Consider the following 12480-nt stretch of genomic DNA (forward strand, 5'->3'; position numbering starts at 1 on the left):
TGAATGAACAACACCATCAACTCTCATCTAGACGATTTTATATCATTAAGTCGTATATCACGTCATTTAAATCATAAATTTGATCTCTTTGAATAAAACTCAATTGACAATGGGGGGATGCTCCACTCTTAAGCATCGAGGAGAATATATTATTAGTGGTTGTGGAGCAAGCAAGAGTGTTCAACTAAGCACTCTCCTCCGTGAGTCCCACATCATTTTAGTATTAAAATGAAATAATATAAAGTTACTAATAGATGACGTAAAATTGTTGGTGAGATCTCATTCTATGAGAATATTTGTTTCACAGATGATCCTGTTGCAATTTTTTTCCTTCTTTGGGTTTTAACTTTTAAGCCATCTTTGTAAATGAGATCCATTTATAATTTTTTTAGAAGTGTTGGGTTGGAGTCATCAAATACTTATTAGGTATTATTATTAAATAAATTATAAATGAGTGGCGTGTATAAGTAGAACCCTAAGTACCCAAAAGTGTGTTTATATTGTGGATTTTCTTAGGGGTGAATTTCCAGGCACTGGAATGCTTGACGAAAAAAATTATAGACTTAAGTGCATTTTTGATCGCCTTATTCAGAAAAACAAAATGAAGTTTTGGTCTTCCATTTTAAACATTGATTTTTTGGTTTTACCATTTCACTTTTATGAATTTTCCAACCTCATTACATTTTGGAGTCTTTTTTTCTGAAGTCATTTTTGTTGATGTCTCTTGAACCAACACATCTCAACTTAGTTTTGTGAATTAAATCTAGATTTTTTAAAATTGAAACGTTATTATATTTTTTTTTACTTTTATATATGAGACCGAAAAGAATATCGTTTAATTATTTTTTTTTTTAGATAAACGAAATGATAATAATCATTAAAAATTTACATATATAAATAGAGAAGTTTGAGTTCTCGATCATCACGTCTCGCCTAGTAATTTTAACATTTTTGCCAAATAAGTTATGACTTATAAAGTCAATTATTGTTTTTCTATGAGAACTAGTTACAAACCCGTGCTTCGCACGGGTTGAATAATGTATCTTGTAAAAAATTTGTTCAAAAAAAAAATGTGCAAATTAATGAATATTGCACAAACTCGGATATTCTAAATAAATCACTTTTACTGTATTTAAAAAAAAAACTTTTTTTTTTTAGGGATTAAAATAGAAAAATCTTTGTTATAAAGGAGAAATGAGCAAATTAAGGGAAATAGCTGCATTTTCCTAAGAAATTGTTGTCGTTCATAAATGACAATCTAATGAAGAACCACAATGATTTCTTAAAAAAATTACATCTATAAGAACATTATAATCAAAGAAAACACGTAAATAAATTAAAGCACATAACTATACAATATAAAACGTCAGTTTTGAACTTTCCATCTTGAATTTTCTTAAATAACTTAAAGCGAAATTCATGAGTAACAATGTCAGTTAACTTGTCATACTTCTACACCTTTGTACCAGAAGCAAAAACAACATTAATGTCCAATCCAAGAATCCACACATAAAAATAGAAATAGAAATACAAAAACAAATAAAACAAATATGATTTGGACATTTGGAAAATAGGATTTGGAGTCCTTTGATTCTCATTACTACCAATCACAATCCAAGAATCCAGCACTCCAAATCCTATTTTTCAAATGTCCAAATCATTTTTGAGATCCTTAATGTAGTCATAATCCTTTGACATTGAAAGTCCTATATGGAAATACAATAATATATCATTTAATTTTATTCCATTTGTTCATTCTCATATCGAAAGAATCTAACATATTTCTATGTGATCAATTTTTGTATCATGAAATCAACGTGAACTTAAATGCACAAAATTCTGTATCATCAACTTTCTTGACCTCAATGATGTGACCAAAACAAATTTTCACCAATTTTTCAATGATCAATGATATAGGAAAAAATTAACCAAATATGAAAACTGTTACAGCTTTAGGATTACTCACAAAAACTAAAATAAACCACATACATCAATTTTTCAACTACAGTACCAGAAGGTAAATTAACAATTGTGTCAAAACCTTACCACTGAAGGAAAATCGAATTCAAAACAGAATAAGCAGCGGATAAAAATTTTCGATTTTCTTTCCTTGGATCATTACGAATTACACATGAATCAGTGATCCGATTGTTACCTCGAAGTGTGGAATCTGAAAGCTGAAAACTGGAAACTGGAATCACGATCACAACAAAGCAGCAGCAAAGCCTCTACAAGTCCAAACGAACAGTGCTCCTCCAAAACTCGGTGCTAGCCAAGGAATCAAAAGTTTCAGAGAGCTAAGGTTTCTCAAAAATGTGCAACCTCAAACTTCAGTAATAGGGTTCTATTTATAGAACTCCTTGTGTGCTCTGCAAGTCAGAAGCCACTATTGGGCTTCAGTAAGCCCAATAACTTGTTTAGTAATTCTGCTAACTAATTAACGTTATTTACTAAACGCACCCTTATATAAGTCATACTTATATATTTCTCTTTTGACTGTTATTTGTGTGTGACCCTATAGGTTCTAGTCACGTTGGTAATAATATTAAATCTAATATTTATTACTATAAATAATGAGCGGTATCTAGCAACACATCATTGCTACCCAAGTGACAAGAATGTCAAGTGATCTGACGAAACCTTTTCCATGATAATAATTATGTGTACAATTACTCCTTTGTCTCGATATCTTTATTGACCCCAATGCATAGATATTGTCACCCTTGTATAGATCAATGTTTATATTTCTTGATTCCGAAATATACTGAATAACGAATAAGTCCAATATCTCATATTGACTTAGTTCGGCATGGCCATGCAATTTTACAGTCATATTTCATCAAGAGGCCTAAAGATATATCTCCTGTTTATGAGGAGGGACAAATCTCATCTACGACACTCATGTCCCTCAACATGATTCATCAAGTACCCATCAACCAACGTTATGGTTATTCTTTTACAGACAACGTTAGAATGGAAACAAAGTACTTGAGTCCACATCAAGAGATCATAGTGGTTTCAGGTCTAAGAGCGATATACACTATTATCATTGTGAGAAAATCTTATGACAATTAATCTCATAACGTACTATGTAGTATTCTCACGGTGGGTCTATCCAATATAAATATTACTCCTAATATTTATACATATGTATAGACTTAATATCTCATATCTATAACCCATGAGATGTGGTCATCAGTCTACATACATAGTAGTCTCGACGCTTTATTATTATCCTAATTATATTAAAGCTTGACTACGGATACATTTAATAATAGTGTTCTTTATGATAATGTAATCTCATGATTAAGTCACAATTAATATATTATTACACGAACTATCTATTTTAAGGACTTTATTAGCATTACTATAAATATAATAAAGAGTGTCATATATTATTCAATAATAAAAATCATGATACATAAGATAAGTTTAACATAAACTATTGGCCTCTAGGGCTTACACCAGCAATATAAAGGTGCAATATATATAAGTATAATTTTTTTAGGCATCTATACCTTTTTTGAAGAAAAGACATCTACAATTTTACTTTTAATTAAAATAAAAAATATTATAAAAATAATCATACGTATTATGCAATGCCAAAAAAAAAATACGCATTAGCGTAACAAAAAAACCGACACACAAAAAGTATTACTCTAAATGTTAATGTGTGTGTGTATATTAGCGAGGTTGAAGAAAGAAAATAAAAATATTTGATATCATTAAATGACAGAGTGAATAAAAATATTTGTGAGGTTGTGATAATTAAACGATATTGAAATTAAATATATAAGTGATAAAAAGATAATAAAATTCCTTTGAAAAAAGGTAGAAAAATTAAGAGGAACATCCTTAAACAAAATTAAATGGAACGGTTCAAAAAAAATTAAATGGAAGAAAAAACATATTGAAATATAATATTAAAAAATAAAAGAATAGGTTCCCAATGTGAATTGAAGAGAGATGCTTCTGAAATAAATTATCGAGAAGTAAACCAAGTTGTTTGGACTCCAGTGGCAAGGAGCTCCTTCCAAGGACGTACCCGGGGAATACCGGGTTCGATTCCGAGGAGGAACAACGCTTGGCCAGTGTGCATGCTTCTACGCATGAACCGGATTAGTCGCCCACCTTTGGTGGGTCAGAAACCGGTGCGAAAGCCAAAAAAGAATAAAAATTGTCGAGAAGTAGTTTTGTGAAGTATCATTCAATAACTTTTGGCCAAAGCTCATTCTATTCAATTTTATGCATTAAAAAAAGTACCTTTTTTAATAAGTAATAATTGATTTTGTATTTGGCTTAACTTCTCCTTAAAAATATAGAGAAGTTGAAAAACAACCGGGTCAAACAGTATCTTAATCTCCTACAACGGCGGTGTAGATAGCACTCAACACAACACTAAAAAAAATTATATGCATTATCATAACAAACAAAAAAACAGAGACATAAAATATTACTCTATACATTAATGTGTGTGTGTGTGTATTCGTGAGGTTGAAGAAATGAAATAAAAATATTTGGTATCATTAAATGACAGCGTGAATAAAAATATTTGTGAGGTTGTGATGATTAAACGATATTGAAATTAAATATATAAGTGATAAAAAGATAATAAAATTTCTTTGAAAAAAAGATAATAAAATTAAATGGAACCTCCTTAAAAAATTAAATGGAACGGTTCAAAAAATAAAATAAAAGAAAATGGAAGAAAAATATATATTGAAATATAATATTAAAAAATAAAAGAAAATGTTCCCAGCGTGAGTTGAAAAGAGGTGTTTGTGAAATAAATTATCGAGAAATAATTTTTTAAAGTAACTTTCAACAACTTTTTGGCCAAAGCTCATTCCCTTCAATTTTAGGCATTCAAAAAATTATTTTTTTTATTAAGTACTTAATTGATATTGCGTTTGGCCTAACTTCTCCTTAAAAACGTAGAGAAGTTGAAAAAAAGTCGGGTCAAACGATAACTTAATCTCCCACAACGATAATGTAGAATCAACTGAATTTAGGTTTATTTTTATTCTTACAAAATAAATATAAAATAAAAAGGAAAATAAGGTAAAATAAATAAAAAATAAAAAAATAAAAAATAAAATAATTTGGATGAGGTGGCACTCACCAAGATTAAGGAGTTATAGAATTACTAAATTGCCCCTTCTAGGGGCAAAATTGTAAATTTATATAGCATCAATTTTAATAAATAGTTAGTAGACAAAAGAGTACTCTTTATTTTTAAATTTTTTAAAAGGAAAGGAGTACTTTTAATTATATTTTTAAAATAAAAAAAATGCAATTACCATCACATTCACGCGTATAAGAATGCCGTACCCAGAAAAAGAGAATGCCATCACACTAGAAAAAAGACAAAGCTACCCCTCCACATAACACTTGTTTAGTTTGAGGATTTGTTTCAAACAATAAGCAGAAAAGGGTAATTTGGGGATTTCACTTTTCACCATTCTTCTCATTGTTGTGTAAGTTGTCCAAAACAAAACATGCTACTGCTGTACTACATTCTTTGTGCCAACAACGTTGTATTGTCTGTATCCTTCACAAAGTAACCATTTTTCTTATAAAATATCTCATTCATCCTTGTTTCTCAGTAAAGGTTGAAGCTTTTTCAAGAACAGAGTGATATCCATGATGAATGAGCAACCATTGATGGAGGTGAGGGAAGATTTCATGATCTCACCAACTGGTCACAGTGAAGCAACTCTTAGAATGGCTCATTTTCTAAAACCCATTTCAAATTCCATTCATGAACCATCACCTTTTGGTTTTAACCCATCATCATTGTCTTATGTGTTTGATCCAAATGAGTGGCCTTTGAAATTCCATTTCAATGGATGGCGTTACCCACAAGAGAAATGGATTTATTGGGTTGATCAACTTAAACCAAAGTATGAATCTTTGTGGAAGAAAGTAGGTATCTTTGATGCTATAATGAGTACCAAGTGCCGCATAATGAAAGATCAAAACTTGCTATATGGGGTTGTTGAGAAATGGTGTTGTAAGACGAATACATTTGTGTTTCCGTTTGGTGAGGCGACGATTAGTTTGGAGGATGTTATGGTTTTGGGGGGTTATCCTGTCATCGGTGATCCTATTTTCATAGATGTTAAAGGCCGGGAAATGAGAGAGGTGGAAGAGAAGTTGATTCTTGCTAGACAGAAACTTGGGGAGAGTAACAGGTGTCACGCTACCGCGTCAAAATGGATGGATTTTTTCATCGACAAAGGTAGTGAAATTGAGCATGAAGCGTTCATTGCTACGTGGTTGTCAATCTTTGTTTTAACTCATAAATCTTTGGTGAAAAGTTCTTTGTTTTCTATTGCTATTCATCTTGCTAGAGGAAATTCTATTGCTTTGGCACCAGCTGTTTTAGCTAGTATTTATAACGATTTAAGTTTGTTTAAGAAAACAATAGTTAATTTGTCAAAATTATCTGTTGGTGGTGATAGATATCCTTTAGAAGTTACTCTTCAATCACCCTTTTACTTGGTTCAAATTTGGGTGTGGGAGAGGTTCCAAAATTTACAGCCAGAACCCATGTTGATCAATCACGGAGACCCTTTATTGTTTAGGTGACATAAGGTTCAGGCCTTGAAAATTGACAATGTTAAGCTGGCATTAGACTCGGCTATGGATGATTTTCTTTGGCGTCCATATTTTAGATATGCTGATAACTGCGGTGTGTTTTATCCAAATGATGCGCTTTTGGTACCATTTAAGAAAGATTTGGATAAGCTAATGCTCTCATTTGTTATATGCTTGAGAGTTTCCGAGCTTGTTGGATTCGACTCTATAGAGCAGTATTTGCCACATAGAGTTGCTATGCAATTTGAAATGGATCAAGATGTTCCAACTTATGTGCCTAGATTCAATGAGACTAAACTCATGGCTTGGAAAAACTATTGTAGGCTTATATCTGATCAAAATTTGTATTTTCCACCAAGACTTTTTGAGGCAGATGTTACCACACGATATACAATGTGGTGGAAGCAATCGGTATTGGGTCATGTCGATTTTGTTCAGAACATTGTGAAGCGGAAGAGAAGTCAAAGTTCAAGGAAGTACAGATCTCATGTAGGAAAAATTGACAGAAGTTGTAATGATGTTGGTTTTCCACCTGAATTTCCTCCCAATCTTGTTGACCTTCTTAATGTTGGAAAGCTTTGTGTTGATGTTCCTGCTGAAAGTTCTGCTGATGATTGTATGATAGCTGATGAACATATTCATGCTCCTTCCATGTCTATTGAGGATTGTAAGCCTGTGTTAAAATCTAAGTATTTAATCAACCAATGTTCTCCATCCTCTTTAGAAGATTTTGAACTTTCAATAGGGAGTTTGGAGGAAGATTCTGAAGATGCAAATCGAAGCAAAGAAGCAAGGATTTATGGTGACAGAGTCTGTTTATCTGAGACTCAAGGTGAAAGCAAACACTTTTCTATGAGGAAAAAAGTCTCTTCATTCAACAATGTAACTGTCGTGGAGCAAGATCTTCAGTTTCGCTCTGATATTTCTGCTCACGCAGAAGCTGAAGAAGTGGTTGAAGAAAAAGGAAGAAAAGAAAGTGATCATGATGTTCTGGTTTGGTTAAAAGAGCAACACTTGAAGGATCAAAAGGAACTTAGGCGTTTGGCAAGACAACAAGAAGAGATGTTTCAGTTAATAGATTTGAAGGAGAAGAGGGATGAAGAGTTGAGGCATCTTCTCACTAGTTTTCTCAAGAATCAACAACCACCATCGTCTTCTTAAACCTTTATTTTGCTTTTTAATTCTCTTCCTGAAACTCATGACAGTGATGCTATTTTCATATCCTGCATTTTGAGTTGTGATATAAAGAATCAAATTGAAAATAATATTTGTTTTTATGAGTTATGATATAATGTTTTTATTATCTTCTATGCTTGCCTTATTTATCTTTAGTAATATTGGCATGACTAACTCATGTTTTACTATGCTTTTACATGCACATATACTATTGAGAGACAACAAGTCTTGTTAGAACACTTGGTTAGGGTAATAAAGAGTGTATAATGAAATGCAGAAAAAATAGTCATGAAGTGAATCTAATCTTAGCAAGGAAAAGGAGTGAAATTTCAAGAAAATGATTGTTAATCACTTTGTATATGGTAGCCTGTTGTTCCACTAGTGCCTTTTTCTTGTACGATAGCTTTCATTGGTTGTCATTAGTAGTAGTTAAATAAATATAAAGGGACTGAAGTTGAAGCTATTATGTAGATCATGGCAATATTGAAGTCAGTGAAAATATTGATTTTGAGATATGAAGAGCTTAATCTAGAGTATCACTTGATCTGTTGATTAGATTTTTTAGAAGAGTGCTCTCTAGGGGTCTAAGGAGTAGCATAAATGATTCTATGTTTAACACATCTGTTTATGTGTTGATTCGGGTTAAAAGTTGAAGTCTGATTTTCTGTGTTCTAATCTGTATTGAAGTTCTTGGCGTGCTGTTAGTTTATATGGGCTAATGCCAGGTTGGATGCTGTCTTTGGTGACAGCTGAAATTGGCTATTGCCTATTGCCTTCGCTTGCAGTCATATTATAGGAAGTCGGAATGGGGGAGCATATGTGCTCGTAACACCATTAATGTTTTTAGTGGAAAGATGACATTTAAAGCAAGGATCAAAATAATACTATCAAGGATCAAATATTGAGAATTTTTTTGGTTGTAGGGAAGTTAATGATTTTCATTTTGCAATGTCTAAATGAGTTGGTTTGTGCTGAAATTTGTGACAATGTCTATTTTGAATCTTGAAACCTGCACAAGGGAGTAAAGTACTCGACTACTTAAGCATCAAATACTTGGTAGAAAGAGAAGGCCAAATTTCAATCATAATAGTGAATCTATCGTCTAGTACAAGGTAACAGTTGGAAAAAGAAACAAGACAAAATTACAATATTAAACTTTCATTATCAATCATATCAAATGCATAATTGGAAAGAGTAAGGAATTTTTTGTAGTATAGGTAAAAGTTCAACTTAAGTAGTCAAGTTCAACTTGTGAGTTGTGACAGCTTTTCATATGAGAGCTAAAAATGCATCTTTGTTAACACATGTCACCAAGAACATATTATAGACATGAGTGGCTTATAATTTCTTTCTTGCTGGTTTATCAGGAACTGATAGGACCTGTTCCAGAAGGATTCGATGACTGCTTTACAACAGCTATCTGCAACTATTGCAAAAGGATGATGAATGTTTTCAAAGATATTTTAGAGACATTGATTAATGCATTAGCCTTGATCGTATAGATGGCTTGATAATTTATCAAATGGCAAAGAACGGTTGTCTGCATGCACCAGGTTATGTTTACGTTCATAATCTCAACCAGTTGCCACTTGCCACTGATCAGTCTAACCCAAAGTTATATGATGGAATGTCATCTGTTTAATCCATTGGTAGGGACTGTAACCCTCTTTGTAGGGAAATGGAAAGTTGAAAATGTATTCGACTACATGTATATTATTTAGTACATAATACCATTGGTAGGGACTGTAACCCTCTTGGTATGGAAATGGAAAGTTAAAAATGTATTCAAATTTCATATATATCAGACACTAAATTACCAAAGTTACGTAATATCAGTTGCTATGCTACAGGTGGAGATCAACAGCAACAATCTGTTCATTACCGTGTTTTAAACAAAATAAGAGATGACGATGTTTAAAGTATCTAGTCGTTGTTTTATTTTATCCGATTCTGTTGTATAGAAACCTTAGTTATGCCACCTTTGGTAAATATTTGTTCATTTCCATCAATAGAAACAGAATCAGCTATGCAAGAAGATTCCTGAGCAACATGATTTTCGGAGATGATGGAGGATGACCATCCCCAATTACTTATACAAAAAATGGTTAACACACAAAAAATGATTTTGCCTCCATAATTGATTCTACTTGAAGCTATGATTTGTAGCTTTTGATTCTAGAATTGATTTTTTAAACACAAATTTATAGTTCAACTCACTTTTATATGAATGCATCAATTATCTCACTTTACTTTCAACTAATCACTTTAGTAAGAATCAATTCACTCAAAATAAATTCTTGTCACCGCAGAACCAAACATACACTTAAACGATTGATATTGTAAAACGGAGAGGGAGTATAAATCTTGATTATTATTAGCTTATACTTAGCTGTGTACTGAATGCATCTATAAGGCTTTGTTATACTTACTAATGGGTTTTTTGAAACATCTATGATCAGTTTTACAGACTATGAAAGTTGACAAAGAGACTAAATAGATTGATAGTCTTCAATTTTATAGACTAATTGTCGTATTGTAAATTGTCAGAGAACTATAACTTTGAGAACCAAAATAGTGATCTAACTCATTCAAATTACTTAACACTATTTATAATTCAACTTCTACATACTGGTATTTATTATAACAGCAAACATGAATGATTTATCTATTTGAAAAATGAAATCAAACTAAAATGTACTTGCAAAGTACATCATTGAAAACATTAAAAAAAACCATTAAAAACATCTCTAGAACTGTAATATAACTCCAACATCAAGCAATGCAAGGCCATTTAGGTGTTTTCAGTGCTTTGAGACACATGGTACTATTCTGAAATTCTAAAAAAGTATGATCAATAAACTGACACTTATCTTTACTGGCCATCCTGGCAAAACCAAATGATCTTGTCCAAGTGTTCATAGCATCCTCTGAGGAATGCAGAAGTAATTTCTCAACTCCTAAGCGAGTTAACTGTTTCTCAATCTCATCCATCAACAAATGACACATTCCTTGTCGTCGATATTGTTCCTTGGTGGCCACGAAAACTACCTCTGCAACCTTTTGACCATAAATCCTTACAGTTGCCACTGAAATCACTTCACCCATTTTCTCCAAAATTACATTATAGAAACCACAAAAGTTTAAGCGATTGTGTTCTGATTCTCTGCTAAAAACAACATCTTTAATCAACTCTCTTCCTGATAAAGCATCAAAAGTTGGATTAAAACCCTCATACAATACACCAAGAGCCATATTCAACTTACTCTCCTTTTGATTAAACTCCTTGTCATCAACACTACTCACATTCTTCACCAATGTCCATGTTAAATTATCTGCAACCTTAATTGGTTTTCCTAACAACTTCTTTAGACATAAGAACATGTTCCCACAAACCACACTGCAAAACCAATTCTCCATGTGATTAAATTCAATTCCTACAGCCTTTACACATCCAAAGTGATATTTTTGCTCACATTGAACACAAACAAGAATATTGTTATCCTTGTGATCTTTACATTCTTGTTTGCATTTGGGTCGATAGCATATTTTGCAACAACAAGTTGGACAGAACCATTCACCAATTGGAACTCGATTGAGACCTAAACAACCTAGGTGGAATGCAGAAGGGCATCGATCACATAGTGCTAAGTCACCTCCAAAACCACAAATAGAACAAACATTATCATTATTTGCTTCAGATTTTTCTTTGACAACACAATGATTCTTCTTTCGATTTTCTTTGACAATAGAATGATTCTTCTTTTGATTTTCGTTGACAACAGAATGATTCCCTTTATGATCACTCGAACTCAGAGCTTCCCTTTGACAATCCAACAACGATCTTCCATCTTCCAACAAGATACTAGTGGATGGTCTATGTCTTGTACAACCAGCATGAGACTCGAACCCGGTGATAGTAAAGGTAACATGACAACAATCACAAACTATAGCATCAGAAAACAAACTTCCTCTTTTGACAACTTTGTTACTGCCCTGACAGAACACATTAGTCCCTGAAACCAAAACTTGATTCTTTATCAACCAAGAAACAATACCCATCGTTTAACACTTTTTCTCTACGAAACGTAACTTTTTTGAGTTTGCAGAAATATATTTTATAAGGAGAAGTATGATTCAAAACTTTTGTTCTCTGCTCTCTCTATATATAGGGCTAAATAGAAATCATATTTTTAAATCATGTCTTTTAATATGGAACAAATCTTCTTAAAACAAAATAACGAACAAATCTTTAAGAGATTCTAAACATAAATATAAATTTATAATATTATAAAGATATTTTAGCATGTTACTTATTCTAACATTTATTCCACACCCTTCGAATTCTTCTCGGTTATATTACTTATCTCTAATACCTTTGACGTTGATGCCGTAATGACATTAGTTTTTTGTTTTTGTTTTGATGGAGCTGGAATTAGAGGCGTGAGAGAATCCTCAACGGAAATTAGAATTCAGACTTAAATATTTATTCTTTTTCTTAAATATTTAATGTTTTTATTCCAAAAAGATCTTTGATTGATATTTTTTTTTTATCAAAAAATGCAACACTTATCGATTAAGGATGTTATTGTGAAAACATGGTTTATTATTTTTTTATTTTTTATTTTTATAAAAATATAGTCTGTTGCTATTTAAAATTAACAAATATCTATAAATAATTAAATATAATTTTAACCAAATTCAATA

General features: G+C 31.9%; 3 protein-coding genes across 3 annotated transcripts; 2 read left to right on the forward strand and 1 right to left on the reverse strand.

Moving 5' to 3' along the window:
* Positions 1 to 5643: 5643 nt before the first annotated feature.
* LOC112422014 (serine/threonine-protein phosphatase 7 long form homolog) lies at positions 5644 to 6591 on the forward strand. Its single transcript, XM_024784714.1, has one exon. The coding sequence runs from the start codon at positions 5644 to 5646 to the stop codon at positions 6589 to 6591; it is 948 nt and encodes a 315-aa protein (XP_024640482.1).
* A 54-nt stretch (positions 6592 to 6645) lies between these two features.
* LOC112421843 (uncharacterized) lies at positions 6646 to 7761 on the forward strand. The gene has a single exon (XM_024783818.2). The coding sequence runs from the start codon at positions 6646 to 6648 to the stop codon at positions 7759 to 7761; it is 1116 nt and encodes a 371-aa protein (XP_024639586.1).
* A 2787-nt stretch (positions 7762 to 10548) lies between these two features.
* Positions 10549 to 11835, reverse strand: LOC11405488 (increased DNA methylation 1). The gene has a single exon (XM_003612331.1). The coding sequence runs from the start codon at positions 11833 to 11835 to the stop codon at positions 10549 to 10551; it is 1287 nt and encodes a 428-aa protein (XP_003612379.1).
* Positions 11836 to 12480: the final 645 nt, after the last annotated feature.

The sequence above is a fragment of the Medicago truncatula genome, chromosome 5 (genome assembly GCF_003473485.1).
Source record: "Medicago truncatula cultivar Jemalong A17 chromosome 5, MtrunA17r5.0-ANR, whole genome shotgun sequence".
Classification (NCBI taxonomy): domain Eukaryota; kingdom Viridiplantae; phylum Streptophyta; class Magnoliopsida; order Fabales; family Fabaceae; genus Medicago; species Medicago truncatula.

Bases quoted from the DNA above. Each gene is read 5' to 3' on its own strand.
- LOC112422014 (XM_024784714.1), top strand. From the start codon at position 5,644: ATGATGAATGAGCAACCATTGATGGAGGTGAGGGAAGATTTCATGATC.
- LOC112421843 (XM_024783818.2), top strand. From the start codon at position 6,646: ATGGATGATTTTCTTTGGCGTCCATATTTTAGATATGCTGATAACTGC.
- LOC11405488 (XM_003612331.1), bottom strand. From the start codon at position 11,835: ATGGGTATTGTTTCTTGGTTGATAAAGAATCAAGTTTTGGTTTCAGGG.